The sequence below is a fragment of the Xiphophorus couchianus genome, chromosome 8 (assembly GCF_001444195.1).
Source record: "Xiphophorus couchianus chromosome 8, X_couchianus-1.0, whole genome shotgun sequence".
In the NCBI taxonomy this organism is placed as follows: Eukaryota; Metazoa; Chordata; class Actinopteri; order Cyprinodontiformes; family Poeciliidae; genus Xiphophorus; species Xiphophorus couchianus.
Genome location: NC_040235.1, coordinates 28,578,945 through 28,601,524, shown reverse-complemented (window position 1 = coordinate 28,601,524; position 22,580 = coordinate 28,578,945). Strand labels below are relative to the sequence as shown.

Below are 22,580 nucleotides of genomic sequence, written 5' to 3'. Positions count from 1 at the left end.
TTCTGTTCACCCTTTGTCCCTAATGGGGTCGGGAGGGTTGCTGGTGTCTATCTCCAGCTACGTTCCAGGCGGGAGGCGGGGTACACCCTGGACAGGTCGCCAGTCTGTCGCAGGGCAACACAGAGACATACAGGACAAACAACCATTCACACACAACACACACCCCTAGGGAGAATTTAGATAGAACTAACCAATTAACCTAACAGTCATGTTTTTGGACTGTGGGAGGAAGCTGGAGTACCCGGAGAGAACCCACGCATGCACAGGGAGAACATGCAAACTCCATGCAGAAAGACCCCGGCCAGGAATCGAACCCAGGACCTTCTTGCTGCAAGGCAACAGTGCTACCAACTGCGCCACTGTGCAGCCCACAATTATGCCATGTGGGTGAAATTATATGGATGATAAAAATGGATGCCCCATTCTCCTGAATGCAGCACAGAGCTGCTCCACCAGAAACTCACAGAAACACTGAAGAAAAGAGGAGGTGTGATTAATATAGTTGCAGTTATATCCATATTTTAATGTTGCAGAGCCCTGTCGTTTTGCAAATAGATCAAAGTTTAAACTGGCATTGCTGTACATCTTTTATCTAGTCATTTTGTGCAAGATTTAGCAACTAACATCAGAAAATTGCACAGAACAGGAATAATTTTTCCACTCTGATTGTAAAAATAATTTCTATTCATATTGCTTTTTTGTTCTCTGGAAAATTACTTTTGATGATAAATACAAAAACAAGCATACAAATCAAAACATCAACAATAGTGATAGTAATATTAGTAATAAAATAATATTCAGTGCAAAGTGACCTACAATTTCTTTGGTGGGAGGCGGCAAGGGACCTGGATAATGGTTAAGGGGGCCGTTGAGAAACACAGCTTCAGATCAAGTTCAGTTACTTTTGTATGAGGGACAAGAAAATTGTGAAAAATGTGCAGAGGAGAAACAGTAGTGCGCACCAATATCTGCACCTCTGAATATTACTTCACTCACGGTAAAAAACACCAAAAAACAATTCTTTGCTTTAAAAACTATTGACCCCAAAATGTCGTTTTTAAGTGGCCTGATGTAGCTCATGTCATGGGTCAGTGTATTCAGGCAGTTTGTTTTTCGTTTGAAACAAAAAATGAAAAAACAAAAGTAGACTCGTTTTTTTTGTTTTGTTTATTAAACCAAAACGAGAAATTGGATAATCAATGAGTCCGTGTATGCTACTGGGCAGTTTGTTTTGTCGTTTGAAATGAAAAATGAAATAAATAAATAAATAGACTCGTTTTTTTCATTTATTAAACCAAAATCGGAAATCGGATAATGGCTTCACTCGGCTTGTTATCTGATTTCCCATTTAGTGCACAAAACGGAAATGGATAACGAGCGTTCAATTTCGATTTTCATGATTTCATTTTTGACAAGCAGTATGACCCGGAAGTTCTCTCTGTCCGACACCCTGTACTGAGACCCGTTTTGTACACTCCTCCATAGCGGCATGCAATTACGGTAATTTGATCATGTCACCTTTAAACAGAATACCTTATATGCTGACTTTGTTCAGTATATGAAGCTAATGGCTTCTGCTTCCTATTCAGTAAATGGCTAAAGGGCTAGTCCGCCCAATTTTTCACGACCTTGAGTCTTTAATCTGCTCTGGCTTAAAACGACGCTCAAACTGCGACTAGAAAATTCTGCCAGTCATTCAAACCCTTTAGTTTTTTGTTTAAGTGTTGCCTTTATGAATAGAATTTGTATACCAATTATAATCCCTTATGTCGTGAACAAGCATGCAGAAAAGTATAATTATTCAAAATTATACAATAAAAATTTAGCTATTTCTAAGTAGAAAATGTTTGAAATAATGTGCCAATGTTATTAGATTATTAAAAGCTTAACTAAATAAATGTCTACCTTTGGAAGAAGATTAGGATCATGTAAAAAAAAGTCAGAATTCTGACTTCAATCTCAAAATTCTGACTTTAATCTAAAATAATAATCTTGCACATCAGTTGGTGTTAGCTAAATGTTAAAAGATCCTAATCTTCTTTCGTGGTTTACCACTTCATCACTTTTCACACTTTAATCAGTGAAGTATGACTGTCCAACATGAAATGACAACTTTGGTCCCCTTCATGAAACTATTTGCTAAATTATTGGTCTCAACTGTTTAAACATAATGAACAACTTTTGAGTTGATGTCTTCCATTATTCCTTTGATTTATTAGCAAGAAACAATAATAGAATTATTTCATATAAAATTTTTTATCAACTTGTAGTCAGTTGGTGCTTTTTAACTACATTTTTTATTTACAATACTTAGATGCTTACCAAAGTTATTTTCTCTTATTATCATCAGATTGTAAACTCATAACTTACAAAATAAACAGGAATAAAATGTATTAATAAAAATGTATTTATTAGAATAAGAAACAATCTGATATTCAGTCCAGGATCACTGGGGAATTCTGAAGCTGCATCCAAACATGGAGCTATGGCCTCTCCTGAAGGGCCACCTTCCTAAAACAATAAAAGATAAATAAAAATGTTCAAAAACGTTCACACATAAGAAGCCTATCGAAAGGAAGTGTATATTTCACTCACACGCGCACACGCCCGCACATACAAAATAATATAAATTTACAAACTAAAAAAAATCAGAGGAAGGGAATATTTTGTATTGGAAGAAAACACTGTGGCAGAGTTTACAATACACTAACATCTTAAGAAGTATCGAAATCTTTAAAGAAGAATGTTATATTTTGATACATGTATCAAACGGTACATATGTCAACACATTAAACTCTTCATATCACACTTTGAGCCACTACAAACAGATATCAAGCAGTAGAAAATGACAGAATGACTTGCTGAGATAAACGAAAAACCAAAAAACGAGTCTTTTTTAAAATTTATTTCAAACCAAAAAAACGAATTGCCGGAAAATACACAAACAGTCATATCCTTCCATTAGGGATCCTGCTGAGCTGTGTTTGGGGACCAGTCTTGTTTAATCTCTGGGGACAGATTAATTGTCCCAAGACAACATCTCATTTTAGACTCTTTTTGTAAGCCTTTCCAGAATAAATCTTCCCTAAAGCCAAACGCAAGAACATTGAATCTCGGCAGCAGCTCTCATTCTAAAATCTGTCTCTGTGATCATTTTGGCCTATTGTGGCCTGTAATAAGAGCTGCTTCCCGTCTCACGACTCAGATTTGTTTATTGTTACATAAAGAGCTCCTTCTCTCCCTGTTACTGAGATCATTGAAAGCTATGGAATGTTAGCCATGAACGTCCAACAAAACCTTTGGCTGCCAGGCAGTAATCATTAATAAAAGCAGGGTCCTGATGACATTTGCTACACAGAAAAAATAAGTTTGGTCTTAAACATTAAAGATGGCTGACACCTGTCTGCAGTTACATTACCAGGCCGGCTTGCTATATGTCCAAGATTCTGAAGCCAAAAGTAAAATATGTTTTCTCAAGTGACCTGCTGCTTTCTACATATTCCTCAGCAACTGAATACACATCCATCATATTATAGAAGCTAAAGAACAAAAACCACAATAGTATATTTCAAATGTAAATCACGACACATTCATTCACAAAAGTTGTGTATTATTATTATACTAAACAAACCATTATTATGCATTCATGCGAGAAAAAAAATTAGGTCACTCTACAAGAGCCTTTATGTTTTTCTAAGAATTTTAAAATGAATATTTAATTTACATTTTGACAGCCTTGAACAAATAAAACTAAAATTAAAGAACAGCAAAAATTGATGAAGATGTCATTTAAAATGTTCTGCAAAATATAATTTAAGAATTCCATTTGTGGTGCAAAATAAATTAGGACATCCTACATTCATTCCCATTTAAAACAGCTAAAAGCAGGCATATACATATTAAATCAGATTCATGTGTGTGGAAAGGGATTTTTGACCTGTTTAAACATTAGGCTTCTGGCTGTTGAAAGAGAGTGAACACACCATAGTGGGATCCAAAAAGCTGTCTGGTAAAAGGATTTACCAGGTCACCCATTGGCCATTAACTGTATAGAATTGACTCTACAAGTTGCAGGGCCCAGTTTTGGCCTTTCAAGAAAGTTCATCCATGCTGCGGTCTTTCTACAGCAGCAGGTGTAGAAAGACCTGCTGCTTTCTACATATTCTTAATAACAAAAACACCAACATGTCATCATAAGCCCTACAGCACACACTGTTATCCTTTGCTGTATTTTCTACAGTTAAATACCACAAAATGCCCAGTAAAACTACCATAAGACATCTTTACAAGTAGTTACTGTAATTTGCATTGCATTATGGGTATAGTACATAGTATTACAGTAACTTACTGTATGTGTTGAATTTGCAGTAATTTACTGTTTATACATTACAGTAGTGGTGCTGTACTTATAATATACAGTAAGAATTATATTTGATTTCTAACCGTCATCATACACTGTTAGCCTTTGCTGTATTTTTTACAGTTAAATACCACAAAATGCCCAGTAAAACTACCATAAATAGAGTGACCATATTTTCAGTTGGGAAAACCCGGACACGTTGTAGCGGGGGGGGGGGGTCTGAAAAAAGCGGGGAAACTCTTTTGTAAATAGTAGGTAAACATACATTTGCGCTTTCGTATGTTGTTGGCTACTGACAGCCACGCTATCTATCTTCTGATTAAGAACAGGGCTGCCCGCACTGACGCGGCTCAGGGATTACGTCACACGCAGGGCCGTGCGCAGTGCCCTAGTGCCTGTAAATATAATGGTCCAATGAAGGTAATTTAAAAAACAGGACATTTCCTCACTTTCTAAAAAAACCCGGGACGCCCGGGACAGGACGTGAAATACGGACATGTCCCGGGAAATACGGACGTTTGGTCACCCTACCATATGACATCTTTACAAGTAGTTACTGTAGTTTGCATTGCATTATGGGTATAGTACATAGTATTACAGTAACTTACTGTATGTTTTGAATTTGCAGTAATTTACTGTTTACACATTACAGTAGTGGTACTGTACTTATAATATACAGTAAGAATTATATTTGATTTCCAACCGTCATCATAGCTGCTTCATCGTGGTTCCCTGTTTCTGTATTTTTACTCCTTTAGTGGTTAACATATTTTTAAGGCAGAAAGAGAGAATGTACTTTTGTTTTTTTCCACACCCTAGCTAACATTAACATGCAGTTTATCTAGCTACGTCATCAAGCGTGGCTTCGCTTCCAACTGTTTTCTCATGTTTGTTTTAAACTCCGAAGCTTTTTCCCTCCAAGTGCAGCTCTGTCTCCGTGCTGTGGGCTCACACTGCTTCAGCTCTTCAAGACAGGTAAAAAAACACTTCTTAGAAAACTGTTTGAAGCCAAAACCTAGTCTGGAAATGTACATTTTAGATGGAGTTAACGTAGCTTATAGCATCATGCTATAATGCATTATAGCATGAGCTGGTTTGTGCTGGTTAGCCTGGTAACATAACGTTACCTTTACGTTACTAATTCTGGTGTTTTATATAACTGTATGGCAAGCAGTTTTAACATAAATTCGGTTTCGTCTGACTATCCGTAATTACGTTCCAGATATCTAAAATTGCATTTTGACTAGACCAAACTACATTCTGACTATCCAGAATGGTAATTTAAGATATCTCTATTTACATTCTGACTAGGAAGAATAATAATTCAAGATATCTTCAATTACATTTTGACTAGTCAAAATTCCTTTCAAGATATCTCAAATGACGTCACCGGATTCGTCATCGGAAGGGTACATCCGTAATTATAATTTAAGATATCTCGAACGTAATTATGACTAGTCAGAATTACAGTTTTAGATATCTGAATTAAGAGATTGCGTGTAAGCCCCTCTTTGGCTGTACTGAGCTGTCCAAACAATTGCATGAACATTCAATGGCGCTGGCAGTTTTGGACAAAATTGTAAGAAAATGCCACAATATAGAAAGAGCTCTTCAGTATGGGATATGCGGAGAGCGCGAAAATCGTGTACTTGAAGAATGCTTAAGAAATTTGCAAAGAATTTCTGATTTACTTTCTGCCGACACACACAATGCACTGAAAAACGGCTTAGGGGAGCTGAAAGTGCTACTATCGACCCATGTCCAAGCTGGAAGTGGGGAATATTCTGCAGCCCGGGCCAGTTCAGGTAATAACCAGATGTAGTTTTTATATTGTGGTAAAGCTATCTGCCTCTTCGGAAATGATAGTAAACCCAGCCAGCTCTTGATTTTGACATGCTAGACGACACAAGGCATTACAGCTCCCTCCTTTAGCTCCTCTGAAAATAAAAAGCGCAGCCCCGGTTCATGTCTGATTCACACTTTAAGTTGCTTTCCAGCGTCTATAAAAGTTTAAAGCTTTGTGTTCATGCATTTGCAACAGGAAATTATGTATATCAAAATAAATTTATACATTATGTGAAGTGCATAGTGTCACCCTTAGGAGACACAGGGACACCTGTAGAGGATAGACAGATATAGACAGACAGATAGAGAAAAACAGATGTATAAAGTAAACATTATGCTGATGCATTTGAATATGATTCTATTTTAGGTGGTCGAGGTAGACCAGCAATTCATATTACAAAAGAGCAGATCAACTTTCTTTTGGCCCAAGGACACACGGTCAAGAGGATGGCAAACATCTTTGGATGCTCAACATCATTTCTTTATAAGAAGTCCAAAGCACTTGGGGTACCAATCAGGGGAAGGTTGGCTGCAGTGACTGATGAAGACCTTGAAACTAATATCAGACAACTTCAATCCCTGTATCCAAATTCTGGGACTGAGGTATGGAATCTAAATATATTACTTCTGAACAAGTAATATGTTCAACAGTGGTGGTGCAGAATACTAATTATTTAATGTTAAGTGTCACAAATGATGATAAAAAAAATCATTTATTTTATGACCAGATGTGAAATCTGAAACCTATATTTTGTAAAAGATTACTTTCAAAATGTAAAATTGTGTGATGGTTCGAAATAGTAAGACCACATGTCCTTCATTGAACCAGATGATGCGAGGCTTGTTGCATGCACGAGGACTAGTGGTTCCACGGCGTAAGGTCCGTGAGATGATGGCTCAAATCAACCCAATGGCAACTGCAAGGAGGTGGAGCAGTGCAGTGTCTCGACGTGTCTATCATGTGCCGTATCCCAACAGTTTATGGCATATTGATGGCAACATGCGTCTCATAAGGTATCTGAAAATATCAAGGATGTATTTCAGAGTAGATGTCTTAGAACTAAATTCACTATACACATTTGCATACATTATTCCTTATACATTTTTTGTATTTCCATTTAGGTGGGGCTTTGTGGTCCATGGTGGCATCGATGGATGTTCTCGCTTAATCACTTACTTGAACTGCAGCACAGACAATCGCGCCTCAACAGTGCTATTTCATTTTCTCAAGGCAACAGGCCTCTATGGCTTACCTTCTAGAGTGAGGTCAGACCATGGTGGAGAGAATGTGCAAGTGGCACTGGTGATGAACCTCCTTCAGGGCATTGAACGTCGGAGTCATCTAACTGGGGAATCCATCCATAATCAGAGAATTGAGCGTCTTTGGAGGGATGTGTTTTTACATGTTCTGGAACCATTTTATAGCACGTTTTATAATCTTGAAGATTCAGCCCTCTTGGATCCCAGCAATGATGTGCACAAACTTTCTCTTCACATAGTTTTTCTTCCTGAGATTCAAAGCCGACTAGAACAATTCAGAAAGGCATGGAACCACCATTCCTTGCGTACAGAAAATAATAAAACACCAACACAAATCTGGACTGAACGGATGTTGGCAAACATGGGTGCCAACAGCACAGCAACTAACAACGTGTTTGGGGAAAATTCCAACGCACCAGAGACTCTTGAAGAACTTCTGCAACAGCATGGCCTCTGGCCACTACCAACCACTGATGCTGAAGAGGTTCCTAGTGTAGTTGTAGAACCAACCCAAACCAGGCTCAGTCAGCAGCAACTTCAGTCAGTTAATCTTGCAGTCAATCATATTTCAGATCTAAGGAGAAATACCAGGCCTGTTGTGCAGAAATAGCAAATGCTTTATTGATTTAAGTACATGTCACTGTTTGCGGAGTGACAAACATCAAGAACATTTGATCAAATGCATTGTTATAAAGATACAATTACTACAAATAAAACTCAGAACTGATATGAGTATGTAACCTTACAAATTTAATTATAAAATGTTAAGGTGTTTAAATACATGACAAATTAAATATACATTCTGGAGAGGGAAAGAACAATAAAAATTCTACTTTTGAAAATGTTCATGTAGAAATAACAAGTATATCCCAACCCCCTTTTCAAATGCATCTTTTGGAACCTATGAGCATCTTTAGAATTGGATTTTGTTTTTAATCCAAATGAGCCGTTTTCATTACATGAACTAGAACAATCATTACAAAAGATTAAACTACAATGCCCATTTACACAGAAAAAAACAAACAAAAAAAACTTACCTAAGATTTTCCAGTGCAAAAATCACTTCAAATAAGACACAAATAAGATATAAGTAACTTTTCATCAAGATATGAGCTTGTTTTAAGTCATTTTTTCCTTAATATTGATGAAGAAGAACTTATTACATTGTCAGATTAGTTCATTTATAGCAAGGGAAAGATGTCCAGTTATAAGTGAAATTAATATGCCAATGTAACTATTTTTTCAACAATGCTAAATAATTAGACTTAAAACAAGCTCATATCTTGATGAAAAGTTACATGTATATTAGTTTTATCTCTAGTGTACTAAGAAATTTGCACTAGAAAGTAGTCCAAAACTACTTGATAAGACCTTTTGTTTTTGCAGTGTGGCTCAAACATCCACCTTTAAATTATGAAACCAAAAAGTGGTTAATAAGACATCTATTCTTTGCAAGAAAAAAAAAGAAGCAATTACATTACATTTCAATATTTTCCAAGTTTGGCCATTACATTACCCTTACTATAACTTGCTTTAAAACACTTAACTTTTCAAAACGTTCCAACTCTTTTTTAAAAGAACTGCTTATTACACTTAGCTGATTATGCAACACCAAAGGTAGGTGCCTGCAGCACCCCGTCTGTCATGTACTTTGTGAAAGACTCATAGTCTGGGTGTACAGGAAGGCGGAGTACTACAAGGCAAGTATTTGCTTCTGGGAAGACTCTGTTAGCCTCATGGAGGAATTCAATTTGTGGACGATGGGGAAAGCCCAGTGGAGGTACCGTGGATGCGCCGGAAGCGAACTCCAGTATCATTTCAAGGGTAATGGGACTGCATTCTCCTTCTGAAAGACAAAATGTTGAAATTATTACTTTTGTTATAAGGTATCCAGTGTGTACGTAGTCTTAAAGACATGAAAGAAAATGTGTTAAATATCTGTCCTTGTTCCTCCTCAATCTTGTTATATTGGTGGTGACAATGCATTTCTTGTTAGTAAATATAAATCAATAAACATTTTGAAGATGAAAAATGACTAAGCATGATCATTGTAAATAGTATGTAAAAGTATGCATTTATGCAACAAATTACCCAATATATATATATTCACTGGTAAATGACAGACAATTTCTATGGCAGCTTAACAAAAAGACTTTCCAGGAAATAGATTTTTCTAGTAATTTAACTGTTTTTGGTCCTGTCACTAGTCATTTAGAAAGTCTGCCTCTGTACTCAAACTATGATTACTTCTTTTTGGACAGTGGTGATATATCGGTCATAAAATGTAGTTGATACAGATTGTGTTTACAGTATCACAATAATTGTACCTTCAATATCCACCAACCAGTCTCTCCAGTAGCATATGGTTTGATTTTCTATCCTCCTTTTATTGCTGCCTTGCACAGAAAAACACACTTGGAAAAGTGTGTACATGTCCCGTGCCAAGAGTGGTTTCTCCTCAGACAAACAATTCATGAAAGACTTCAGGGTTTTTCTGAATCTCGTCTAGCACATTAAGAGTCTTCAAACCTTCCACAAACCTTTAAGAAATGAGAATATGGTCTTACTTTTAGAATACAAGATTTCTAATAGAAAAAATTAGGATCTTGCTTACTGTTGCAATGAAGTGCACACTCGGCCATTTACAAAGAAGTCTGCAGCAGATTGCACAAGGGAGTCCCTCTCTTCCAGAGTAGTTACACGCCTTAATGCTCCAACAATGCTCAGGGTATCTGCTGCCTGCATAATGGCTTCGTTTGCCTCCACGATTGTGTTTGTATCCTGAATCTTAAAAGAAAAAAAAGATGTGAAACTGAATTTAAGCTTATGATCAATAAACAAAATTCTTAAAATTGCTACTAACTTTGATCAACTGCTGTCTGAATGAATGGTTAACAACTTCCTCAACCAGGGTAGGTTGAGACAATGTGCCACAAATCTGGTCATACAGCCTTTGAGAGAAGAAATGTGGTCCAATGCCTCCATGCACCAAACAGACTGATATCATTTTTCCAATACAGTTGTACATTTTTGACTCCAGCGCTAAAGAAAAAAAAAATGTTAGTTGACAATTTTCCATCCTTAAGAATTGGGAAGAAAAAAAAAGGAAAGAATACTGACCACTAGTGTCCAAAGCTAGATGGCGGTCATTCTCATGCCCCTCAAAGACATTAGATTGATGAATGGCCCTCATTAACAGTCTTAGATACTCCCGTGTGGGACCACCTTCATCAACTGCCCCTTCAGCGTTGTCCTCTTCATCCACAAAAATAACATCCAGTTTTGCTGCTGGATCAAAACGGCATCTTCTGAAGGCATGCAGGCTACATTCTAAAATCCTGTCTCTGCACACATTTATTTGGTTGCTTGTAGGAGAGAAAGTCATATCAACCTTGCTGTATAGTTTTGCTAATATAGTCTGAAGATCTGTTCTGTAAAAAGAAAATACATTTTATTGTGTATTGTTGGAGTAAACAATGGTTTGCAACTGTCAAAATTAATTTCATAAGACACTGCCAGAATATGTAATTTTGACTCACTCATCCAAAGGCAACTCTGGTGGATGTTGTGGAGACTCAGGTGGCTCTTCTTGGTCTTCCAGGAGAATTACAGGTTGCTCAGTAAATGGAGAAGCTGATGCCTGGTCCTCAATGGTCATCACCTGTGGAGTCAGATTAGAGTTGTAGGAGAGGGGCAGCCTTGAGGTTGCAACCAAAGAAACTTCAGAAGACGGCAAAATTGGTTGTACTTGAGTGGAGGGCTGGGACACAGTTGCCTGGGAGGAGAACGAAGTTGATGTTTCTGGGGAGTTGAGCATGGTCGACAGCACTTGAGGAGATGCTGGGGCCAGTGGTGACTGGGCTGACAAAGATGTCAGTGCTTGGTCAGAAAGCGATGTCTGTAGACTTCGGACCGAAGACAGTGACTGCTCCAGCACTACATTCGCCTGAACTGGACACCTTTCCTAAACAAAATAAAACAAAAACCTAATCATGTCAATTTTATTTATGAAGCACTTTCAAAACAGATATTAATTCCACCAAAGGTCTGTACAGTATTCATGCAGCACAGACAAAAATACATAAGAATAAAACACAAATTAAAACAGACAAGTAAATTACAATGTCAGGCCTTAGAAATAGCCAAAGAATAAAAATGAGTTTTAAGGAGCGATATGAAGTGTCTGGTGCAAGGAATATGTAAGAGCAATTTATTATTTGACCGAAGTGTTCTAGCACTGGAATGGTCGTGAAGAAAGTCTTGAAGATAAGCTGGAGCTAGGCCATGTAAAGTTTTAAAAACCAATAAAAGACTTAAAATCAATCCAATAACAAACTGGTAACCAATGCAGAGAAGCCAATACTGGTGTTAAATGCTCTCGTTTCTGGGATCCAGTAAAAAGTCTAGTTGCAGCATTCTGAAACATTTTGGGGAAAAAAATAAAAAATACTGAGACGACACTGTATGGAATTTGGACTTAATTACTTTACCTGAATATCTAGAGTTGAAATCCAAAGCACGTACAGAGTTGCAGATGTTGTTATGCCATGATCCATAAGTGAGCCTGATGAGGTACTCTCAATTGGTTTGGATGATGTTGCTTGTTGAACACTGAATATTTCACTTGCCATTTCATCTTGTCCGACAAAGTCAAACAAGACCTTTAAAAAAGGGTAATGCAATTTCAGTTACTTGAAAATAAATAAGATACATTCTCTGAATGAACACATTACCTGAATTGGGTCCGACACATTGAAAGTTCTCTTTCTGATAAATCCATTCGGATATTTGAACTTCAACAGCAGTCCACTTGACGGTTCCTCATATGCCGCCAGTCGTTGCTGGCGTTCTTCAATTGACTAAAACATGAGCACTAAAGCCTTTAGGTAATCCATAAACCACTATCATCCTAAAAATGTAATAGTTCTTACTTTTATGCGTCTTTCCTCCCAGGCCTTGTAACACTGTCTTCTCCTTTCCTGGTAGAAAAAAAATTGTGAGTAGCAACAACAACAGCAACACCAAGTGATGATAACAAAAATGGTAAGTCACTTTTTCTTGGTCTGCTAACAAAGACTCTTCATACTCTTCGTCTTGCTGGGACCGCAGAGATCGCCAATCTAGCAGTGTCTATTGTGAATACAGCACAAAGATTGTTAAAGTCAACATCAGAAATAAGATATAAAACTAAAATGCATATATTGTTCTTGAAATTAATGACCTGCTCTTCCCCCAAATGTTGTGTGTTGGTACTCTCCACCTCTAGAGAGACATCCTGTACTCCTGGTGCAGTTGAGGGTTCTGGAAACAAACTGCTGGACATTGCTGAGGTTGAGTAGGTTACCTAGACATGGCCAAGACATTTCAAATTATAGTGGAAGATATTACTCTGGATTTACCATACTACATAAAATTATTTTTGTGTACAAAACAATCATACCTGTGACACATCTGCTCGTGGTAGAATGTAGAGTCTGCTTTTGCCAACCTTTTCCTTCAGCTCCCTCACAGAATTCACTTGTAATTTTTTTACCTTTCGTCCTTTTCCAGCTCTTGCCAGTTCAAAGCCAACCAGATTTAGGCTGATGTGTGGGTAGCTTTGACACACAAAGTTGTTCAGTTCAGACAAGCTCCAATTCAGGTTAATTTTGGAGCTCTTGGTTTCGGTCCCCTCATGCACAGGGTTGCCTGAATAATCAACAGTGACAAAGCAATGTAAAACACAATAACAAAGAACAAGTCATTTAAGTTTAAACTCATCAGCCCGCTAGATGACTCTGGTGAAAGAGTAAAATTATCATGAAGTGGTGAATTAAAAACCCAAATGGAGATGGTAAAAGCAAAAGTACCTCCTTCTGTCACATTATGCGGGTGTATGAAATGATGTATTTTTTGAAAAAATATGCCCACCTAATCCATGGTTCTTCAGTCTTTGTACATCCGAGGGAGAAGGGAGAACGTCAACATTAGGGCCAGAAAGCAAGAAAATATTTGTCTTCCATACAGGGCTCGGCAGCCTCCCAACAGAGCCTGCAATGAACACAACAGAATCACACCATTGATTCTGCTGTGTCAATGGTGTACACATGGAGTGTGTATACCATGGAATACACACTCCATGGTATTCTATAACATGGAGTGTGCTAACTGGGGTTGCCACCTTTCATAAGTTTCAATAAGGAACGCCCACCACCGCTTCTCATGTAGATTATGAAAATTGTGAAATTAAAATGTGAAAGCCAATAATTTAATTTCTCATAATGAACAATGACTGCGATGGACTGGCTACCTGTCCAGGTGTACCCCGCCTCTCGCCCGCTGCTGGTGCGAGATGAGAACAAATCAAATACACAACAAATCGCTTCCCATATCGCTTCGGGACGTAAAATTTATTTGCCAAAATACTGGACTATTCTTTATTTTATAGACAATTCCATATTTTATAGGGCGAATAGCAACTCCAGTGCTAACTAAATAGGCTACTTAAATTTTCCCAATTAATATTTCTTTATTCCACTAGCACGAAGCTAACGTAGTCTGGAAAGCTACAGTTATATGAACCGACACCTGAACACCCACTTACCTTGACTTCTCTGCACTTGACGTCGAAAAAGTCTTCTTGTGGCAGAGAATAAATTATCTGTATTTCTTAGTTCGTGTCGAGCACGAGCTGCAGCGCTGAATATTGTGTTGAAAACACGAGCATTTGAGCTGGACTGACCTGACATTGTGGACCACGGACTAGCACAATATAGTAGCCTAAGGCTAGAATGCCTGCCCGCCAAAATGCTACGTAAATCTGTGACGTTTTGACTAGACAGAATGCTAATTCAAGATATCAGTAATGTCATTTTGACTAGTCAGAATGTCAATTTAAGATATCTTAAATGGAAAAGCTGAATAATTCAAGATATCTCTAATTCATTTAGAGATATCTTAAAAGGAATTTTGACTAGTCAAAATTGCAATTCAAGATATCTTTAATTTAGTTTTGTCTAGTCATTATGTGCTTTTAAGATATCTATAATTTACTTTTCACTAGTCAAAACTACATTTCTCCTATCCAAAAATACATTTAAGATATCTTGAATTATGTTGTCATTTAAGATATCTTTAATTAGAATTATGACTAGTCAAAATTAAAATCGAGATATCTTGAATTTACTTTATGACTAGTCATAATTTAATTGTAGATATCTGAAATGTGTATTTCAGATAGTCAATAATTTATTGTAGATATCTTGAATTGACGTCTCCATACAACTCAATGGTAAATCTGACGTCATTTCGACTAGTCAAAATGTAATTAGAGATATCTTAAATAGGTATTATGACTAGTCAGAATGTAATTAGAGATATCTTAAATCGCTAAAACGTCTAGTCATAAGACAGTTTAAGATATCTGGAATGTAGGGGCGGCAAAACCGAATTTATGTTAAAACGGCTTGCCATAATAACTGGCATATTGCAACGTTATAAGTTACGTGTCTGTAAATGAGGTGAAAGAAAGGAAAATATGATGGTGTTATTTTTTGAGCTGGTTCGGAATTAACGTTAGTTTTACCGTTGAAGGTTTTAGCTTAACTTTTGCCGCTTAATCTTCCTCGGGCGGCTTTGGGTTGAGATAAGCTCAGTGCTGAGTGTCTGTTAGCATTGTTGTTACATCCTTTGTCGAACAATATAAGCTTAACTGATAATTGATCCCCCCCCTTCTCTTTTTTTTTTTTTTTTTTTTTTTTACATCTAATGACTGTTCATTTGTTTAAACCATGATCTTGCAAATGTTAAAAGTGCAGATTAGCTACGTAGGTCAGCAAGGATGAATTTCTAACATTGTTCTTTTTTTTCCTTTTCTTCAGATGACCTTTTTTTTTAACTCCCAAGCTTTTTCCCTCCAAGTGGCTGTGCAGTTCTGTCCTGCTGAGTGCCAACATAGCTTCATCTCTTCAAAAGACAAGACAACAGGTAAAAAGACAGCTCTTCAAACATATTTGAAGCCACAAAATAGTCTGGAAATGTAGAGGAGCAGCTAACCTAATCTATAACTTTGAGCTTGCTACAGCTGGTTAGCCTGCAAAAGTACCATTACATCTCCAACATAGTGTATAAGAGTCTGTAAATGAGGACAAAGGTGAAAAACATTAAAGTAGTTTCTGTTATTTTTTGAGTTTGTTCAGCCACAGTGGCAGGTGGACAAAAACGTTAATTTCCAACCCTGGTTACACATAAGGACTGTTCACATGTTTAAACCATGCTCCTGTAAATTTAAAGTTAAGTCAGTACTAACAGGTGCAACTATGTACAGGTGTAAATTCTGCAGCATTTGTACTTCAGAATTTACAGAATTTTGTAGTCATGTGAAGAAACATCAACACACAGCTAATTATCGGTTTGCATGTGGAATAGAGCAATGTTCTGCTTCCTTCAGAACATTTTCTGCATTCAGGTCCCACATGCACAGGAGTCACCGCCATTGCAGAAGTCAGACTGAACACTTGTGGAACTGTACTTGTGGAATGTAATGCTATAAAAAATGCATTTAGCCCCACAAACTGTCATTCACATCCGCTGTTTCAGAGTGGTAGCAGGATGTAGGGATAAAGTCTAGTATAGTCTCCGGGATGAGGTTCTCAAAAACCTGTTGTAATCTGGGTGAACTGACCCTTTAAATATAAATTACTACCAGTAATTCACATTTAAGAGAGTTTTCCTTTTATGTTTTAAAGGTATGTTCCACCAAGATGTCTGTTGAAATGGAAATGACCTTACCCACTACACCAAGGGTAATCATGCTTGGTAAGAGGAATATTTTCTATCACTATAATGTTTTCGTAGCAATGTATGTAATTGTTATGGTAGTCTGCACTTTTACTCACTAGCGTTATCCTGACAAGGGTTTGTCTATTTTAGGAAATAGCTTGATGTCTGCAACCCGGTGGATGGTCAGTATGGAGGAGAAGGTATTTTTCGAGCCTGAGCAACTACATGACTTTGCCAGCGTCCTTGCTGTCTGTTTTGGGTCATATTATGTCTTCAATCTGGAGTATCAGGAGTCAGCATCCACCATGCTGGAGATGATACAATGGCAAGTACTCTACACCAAGCCATTTATGAATTAAATTTGGAACAGTGGGTGGGCATCGGTCACATAGCTCTGGACGCAGACTCCACCTCTCTTCGGTCTCTGTCTTTATGTCTGGAAGATTTGAAGGCCTGGGTGGCCCTAAATTTCTTGAAACTTAATGAAGACAAAACAGAGGTAGTGATTTTTGGCAGATCCACTGTAGATTCCCTGACCAATCTTGGCTCTTTGGCCCAGTATGTCAAGCCGGTTATTACAAATTTAGGGGTCAAGATGGATGCTGGTCTTAAGCTGGAAGCACACATTAGAGCCTTTGTAAAATCCAGCCTTTTCCACTTAAGGCAGCTAGCCAAAGTAAAACTTACCGTATTCTTTCCAGACAGCACTTCGAAACAGTGATCCATGCATTTGTGACCACACGGCTGGATTACTGTAATGCACTTTATACAGGAGTCAATAATTTATATATTTCCCAGCTTCTTCAACTTTCGTCAAGATGGCACCGGCGCAGCTGGCTGCCTGCAGACGCAGCTCCCTTCGTGTGTGTTTGTCTGTGTATATTTGCTGTAACCGATTAAGGATCCGTGTTTGAAGAACCCATGGATCATCAGTTGGGCTTTCCACAATGGCTGGATGTGGTTCTGTCGATGTTCTCCGCGTTCGTCTGCTACTTTTTATACTCTTGGTGGTGGAGAACCTCGCCGAGCGGAGTAGCGGCATTGTTTGCTTGCGTGAACGGCTGATTGCGCTGTGTGGGCCTCTGCTACTGCCCGGAGACAGGCCTGTGGTTACGGAGGAGTTACGGAGGAGACGACGGGGCTGTGGGTCTGGAGTTAAACGGAGGTAGAAGAAGAGACGGCGCAGGCCAGCGTTACCGGCGATTATTGTGGGGAACGTGAGGTCTTTGGTAAATTGGACAGACGAACTCACGGCGCTGGTTAGGACCCAGAAGGAGTACTGGGAGTGCAGTATCTTCTGCTTCACGGAAACCTGGCTACACTTGCTTATTCCGGACTACAGCGTGGATGTTCATGGATTTTCCTTGGTGCGGGGGACAGGGACTTTTCCAAGAGTCGGAAGAAGAGGGGCGGCGGGATTGCACTTATGTGAGCGAGAGGTGGTGTAATCCCGGCCATGTTAACGTGAAGGAACAGATTTGTAGCCCGGACATTGAACTTCTGGCTGTGGGAATGCGGCCGTGTTATTTACTGAGGGAGTTTACGTCCGCCATTTTGATCACTGTCTACATTCCCCCATCAGCTGATGCAGCGGTGGTCTGTGACGTCATCAGCTCTGACACAGCCAAACTCCAGACTAAACACCCGGACGTTGTTATTGTGTCTTGTCTCTTGTCTTGTCTTGTCTCTATGCTGTAACTGCGAAGTAATTTCCCTGCTGGGATGAATAAAGTACTTCTATTCTATTCTATATTCAGAGGGTACAAAATGCTGCTGCACGTCTTTTAACAGATACATAAAAATGTGACCATATTTCCCCTCTTTTAGCTTCCTTTCACTGGTTGCCAGTACATTTTAGGATTCATTTTAAAATCTTCTTTGTTTTTAAAGCTCTTAATGGCCTTGCCCCTCCCTATCCTTCTGAGCTGTTACATTCTTACACACCTTCCCGCTCCCGCAGGTCAGCTGATCAGTTGCTTCTGAAGGTGTCAAAGACAAAGTGCAAGCTCTGAGGGGACCGTGCTTTTTCCATAGCTCCCAAGCTATGGAATGATCTTCCTTTGGGCATAAGACTCTTCTTCTCTTCACTCGCTGTTTTTAAGTCCCTTCTTAAGACCCATCTTTTTTCTTTGACTTTTGGCACAATCTGAGATGTTTCATTTTGTTTTATTGTGTCTGTATAGTAATATGTATTTTATATTCAATCTTTTCTATTTTATAACTGCATTGTATTTTATGATTGTGTATAGCACTTTGGTCCTGTAGGTGTATAAAGTGCTTCATAAATAAAGTTGGTATGCTATGGTATTTATGCAAAGAGGTTCACAGAACAAATAAAATTTTGATCCATTTGATATGCTTTTCTGTCCAAACATTGACCTTTTTATTCTCAGTCATGCATCATAAGAGGATCAGGGAAGTAAACCCCTGTAGGATGTCCTATACCTTGACCAGGATTTAAGAAGCTCTGCCTAAAAATTCAGTTGGGGCCATAAAAATGGCAACTCGATTGTGCTTATTTGATAAAAACACAAAAAGCAACTGCAGGGTATCTATAGTTACAACACATTTATATTCAATGCTGACATAGGAACATAGCATTTATATGCTTTATGTGCTCCCTGACAGTGAGGACAGCTTGATTCAACTTTCTCCAGGAAACCCAGAGCAGCCTAGCCAAATCAGGTCATGCCAAAGTGCCCGGAGCTCCTGGATTAAGAAGAGCTAGCCCATATCCCAGCAGATGCTCTAACCGACTGTGAACTGGATCCAGATGCTTTGGCTCTTTCTTTGTAGATCCACTCTTGAAAGACCAAAAGTTCAAATGTGTTAGGATCCTGAGTTGTTTTTGAGGTTTGATTATATTGTGTTCCTTAGTCTCTTTCTTTGATCAGTCTTCTTTCTGTTTTATTTTAGTTCAGTCTTTAGTCATTCAAATTTATTATCTTTATTTCTTGTCTCTAGTTACTCTGTTATTCCAGTTTTATTATGTTTCTAGTGTCTAGTTGTTTAATATCAGATTTATTTCCTAGTACTCTGTGTGCTCCCACTGTGCCATTTTTTCGCTTTCTCATTTCACAATTGCAACCAGTTTCTAATGAACCATCTGTTCCTTATTCAGTAATCAACCTCTCCAGTATATATACTATTCATTCTCACCTCCTTATGTTTATTCGTGTTTCTTCCCTGTGGCCCCTGGTTCCTGTGATTATTATTATTATTATTTTTATTATTTTATTGTTCTGCTCTGGCTCCCTGAGATTTTTGTAGGTTTGTCGTTGTAATTTTTTATTAAACATTTTTTCAATACGATTCATGCTCCCTGCTCCAGTCTGCATTTTGGTCCAAACTCGGACTTGCATAATGACTAAATGTCTGTTTTAATGTATTTTAGTGTCAGAGCCACAGTATCTCTCAGGAGACATGCAAACCGGAAACCCTCGTACAATTTTGTTAGATTTGAGTAACATACATTATGAATTTTATAGTATTTTCTATCATTTCTCTGAACAATACACGGCCATCGTAAAATAACATTTTTGTGAGATCCTTTACAATGTTCATTTATTATTTTAACAGAATCAGGCAGATTTGATGTTGACTGCTGGTTTCTAATGGATTATGTTGTTTGGATCAAGAGCAACATTCAAAAGTAAAAGTTAATTTACAGAAAGTTTAAAAGCCTGTGGCACGTATCCCTTCACACACCATCAGGATAGTTTAATGTCTAAAATTGTATTGAAATTAAAACACCCCTTTAAAACAAAACAGTGGAGAAAAAAATTTAATTTAAAGAGCAGATATGAAAAAAATCTAAAACTGAAACTGAGCTGCTGTGGCCATTGATGCAACATCTCCATCTACAGGTAATGTGCATTACTGAAAGATACTATAATGCCAATATATCCATCTAGGGCTGAGTGATATATACTAACAGAATACTGCATAAATTATCCAGAAATTCATAAAAGTGGACTATGAAGCCCTGCTACATTCTTTTTTGATAAGCTTATTGTTATGGTGGTTATCTTCTGACCAACATGCACATTCTCAGGAGACATGTAAAAAGTTAGTTGCAATAAATAAATTAATCTCTGAATGGTCCGAGAGGAAGTGGAGGACGGCAGTCAGGAACATTGCCGCCCTCCAGGTTGATTGGAAGATGTGAGATAGAATCTGGAACGAGCTACTTGTATAAGTTGTAAATGATGTCAGGGAGGAGTGAGAGAAGGATATTTGTCCTTGTGTGTTGATTTGGCAGAAGACGGCAGAGGTTTTTTTTTTCTTTTTGGCTGGACAGAGTATTTGACGGATTACTTGACAAGGTAATCCAGATTACTTAAATGGAGAGACCAAATGAGAAGGGCAATCCTGAAGTCAGAGCATGAACAGGTTTGAATAGAGTAGGCCAAGGTACTGAGACATAAAGAACAGGGATTTCTTTGTTTCAATTGGAAACTTCTCATCAAAGAGGTCAAAGGTCACATGTGGGGTACCCCAAGGTTCAATCCTAGGACCGCTCTTATTCAATATTTATATGCTCCCACTAGCTCAGGTTATAACAGGAAATAATATTAGCTACCATAACTATGCAGATGACACACAGCTCTACATTACGATGTCACCAGGTGACTCAGAGTGTCATGAAGTGCGGGTGTGAGGTGGTGAGGCAGAGGCAGCGGACCCAGGTATGATGAATGATGAAGATTTAATGAAGAAAACCAGGCAAAACTACGAACAGCAGGCACAAGAAAACACTGACGACAAAGAAGCTAACATTGACGACGACAACTAGACTCGACATTGACGAGGACCCGACGAGGAACAAAGAACACAGGTGGAGTTAAATACACGGGAGGGTAATCACAGACGAGACACACCTGGGAACAATCAAGGGGAGGACAGGACAACGAAGAGACTTAACGACACAGAAAACTCTAAATAAACAAGGAAAAACACAGATCATGACAGTACCCCCCCCCTCAAGGGCGGCTACCAGACGCCCAAGGAAAAAAAACCCAAAAAACCCAACAAGGGTGGGTGGAGGGGTGCCGGACGGCGGGCCAGAGTCCAAACTAACAAAAAACAACCCACCATCGTGGGCGGAAAAACAAGAAGGGCCAAGAGTCCATAAACAACAAAAAAAAAACTACCCACAGGGTGGGCGGAGGCAAAGGAGGCGGGAACCACTAAGGTGGTCTGGCGGTCGTCCGCGGCGGCGGGAACCACGGAGGTGGTCCGGCGGTCGACCGCGGCGCTGGAGGCGGGAACCACAGAGACGGTCCGGCGGCCGTCCGCGGCGCTGGAGGCGGGAACCACAGAGACGGTCCGGCGGCCGTCCGCGGCGCAGGAGGCGGGAACCACGGAGGCGGGACCCCCGGAGGCGGTCCAGCGGCCGTCCGCGGCGCTGGAGGTGGCAATGGGGAGTCCCGGGGGCCGCCCACAGACGGCGATGACGAGCCCCCCGAGGCAGGGTCTCTGGTGGAACACAGAAGGTCGGGGTCTCGGAGGGAACACAGGGGGTCTGGGTCTCTGGAGGAACGCAGGGGGTCTGGGTCTCTGGAGGAACGCAGGGGGTCTCGGAAGGAATGCAGGGGGTCTCGGGAGTCGGGGTCTCGGAAGGATCGCAGGAGGTCAGGGTCTCAGGAGGATCGCAGGAGGTCAGGGTCTCAGGAGGATCGCAGGAGGTCAGGGTCTCAGGAGGAACGCAGGGGGTCTCGGTCGGAGCGCTGGGGGTCTCGGTCTCGGAAGGAACACTGGGAGTCTCGGAAGGAACGCCGGCTGGAACGCCGGCTGACTCGGCCTCGGGTGCGCCGGCTGGAACGCCGGCTGATTCGGCCTCGGGTGCGCCGGCTGGAACGCCGGCTGATTCGGCCTCGGGTGCGCCGGCTGGAACGCCGGCTGATTCGGCCTCGGGTGCGCCGGCTGGAACGCCGGCTGATTCGGCCTCGGGTGCGCCGGCTGGAACGCCGGCTGATTCGGCCTCGGGTGCGAGCCGCAGCGACGCCTTGGAACCGGCTGCGGGGGCGAGCCGCAGCGAAGCCTTGGAACCGGCTGCGGGGGCGAGCCGCAGCGACGCCTTGGAACCGGCTGCGGGGGCGAGCCGCAGCGACGCCTTGGAACCGGCTGCGGGGGCGAGCCGCAGCGACGCCTTGGAACCGGCTGCGGGGGCGAGCCGCCGCAGCGACGCCTTGGAACCGGCTGCGGGGGCGAGCCGCCGCAGCAAAGCCTTGGAACCGGCTGCGGGGGCGAGCCGCAGCGAAGCCTTGGAACCGGCTGCGGGGGCGAGCCGCCGCAGCCGGTTCGCAGGCGACGAGGGGCCGGGTGCACCGGCGGCTCACGTCGCTGTCTCCGA

At 40.2% G+C, this 22,580-nt stretch overlaps 2 protein-coding genes and 2 long non-coding RNA genes across 4 annotated transcripts; 2 read left to right on the top strand and 2 right to left on the bottom strand.

Annotated features, from left to right (window-relative positions):
- Window positions 1-4,354: 4,354 nt before the first annotated feature.
- LOC114149129 (uncharacterized) lies at window positions 4,355-15,823 on the top strand. The gene is made up of 2 exons (XR_003596439.1): window positions 4,355-5,335; window positions 15,325-15,823. It is a non-coding gene; the product is annotated as an uncharacterized LOC114149129 (long non-coding RNA).
- LOC114149119 (uncharacterized) lies at window positions 5,802-8,930 on the top strand. The gene is made up of 3 exons (XM_028024706.1): window positions 5,802-6,808; window positions 7,035-7,219; window positions 7,328-8,930. The coding sequence occupies exons 1-3, from the start codon at window positions 6,653-6,655 to the stop codon at window positions 8,073-8,075; spliced, it is 1,089 nt and encodes a 362-aa protein (XP_027880507.1). The 5' UTR covers window positions 5,802-6,652; the 3' UTR covers window positions 8,076-8,930.
- LOC114149116 (G2/M phase-specific E3 ubiquitin-protein ligase-like) lies at window positions 8,710-11,126 on the bottom strand. Its single transcript, XM_028024699.1, has 5 exons — window positions 11,005-11,126; window positions 10,329-10,896; window positions 10,080-10,252; window positions 9,793-10,005; window positions 8,710-9,311 (listed from the first exon to the last, which is right to left on the bottom strand). The coding sequence occupies exons 1-4, from the start codon at window positions 11,121-11,123 to the stop codon at window positions 9,924-9,926; spliced, it is 942 nt and encodes a 313-aa protein (XP_027880500.1). The 5' UTR covers window positions 11,124-11,126; the 3' UTR covers window positions 8,710-9,311; window positions 9,793-9,923.
- LOC114149130 (uncharacterized) lies at window positions 11,752-13,251 on the bottom strand. Its single transcript, XR_003596440.1, has 5 exons — window positions 12,906-13,251; window positions 12,687-12,809; window positions 12,518-12,595; window positions 12,199-12,444; window positions 11,752-12,126 (listed from the first exon to the last, which is right to left on the bottom strand). It is a non-coding gene; the product is annotated as an uncharacterized LOC114149130 (long non-coding RNA).
- Window positions 15,824-22,580: the final 6,757 nt, after the last annotated feature.

What these genes read in the sequence shown, in the direction of transcription:
- LOC114149119 (XM_028024706.1), top strand. Translation starts at nt 6,653, where the DNA reads ATGGCAAACATCTTTGGATGCTCAACATCATTTCTTTATAAGAAGTCC. An exon ending in ATCCAAATTCTGGGACTGAG is followed by an intron (nt 6,809 to 7,034) that starts GTATGGAATCTA and finishes TCATTGAACCAG; the next exon opens with ATGATGCGAGGCTTGTTGCA. An exon ending in GGCAACATGCGTCTCATAAG is followed by an intron (nt 7,220 to 7,327) that starts GTATCTGAAAAT and finishes ATTTCCATTTAG; the next exon opens with GTGGGGCTTTGTGGTCCATG.
- LOC114149116 (XM_028024699.1), bottom strand. Translation starts at nt 11,123, where the DNA reads ATGACCATTGAGGACCAGGCATCAGCTTCTCCATTTACTGAGCAACCT. An exon ending in CCAGAGTTGCCTTTGGATGA is followed by an intron (nt 10,897 to 11,004) that starts GTGAGTCAAAAT and finishes TTCTTTTTACAG; the next exon opens with AACAGATCTTCAGACTATAT. An exon ending in GTGTGCACTTCATTGCAACA is followed by an intron (nt 10,006 to 10,079) that starts GTAAGCAAGATC and finishes CATTTCTTAAAG; the next exon opens with GTTTGTGGAAGGTTTGAAGA.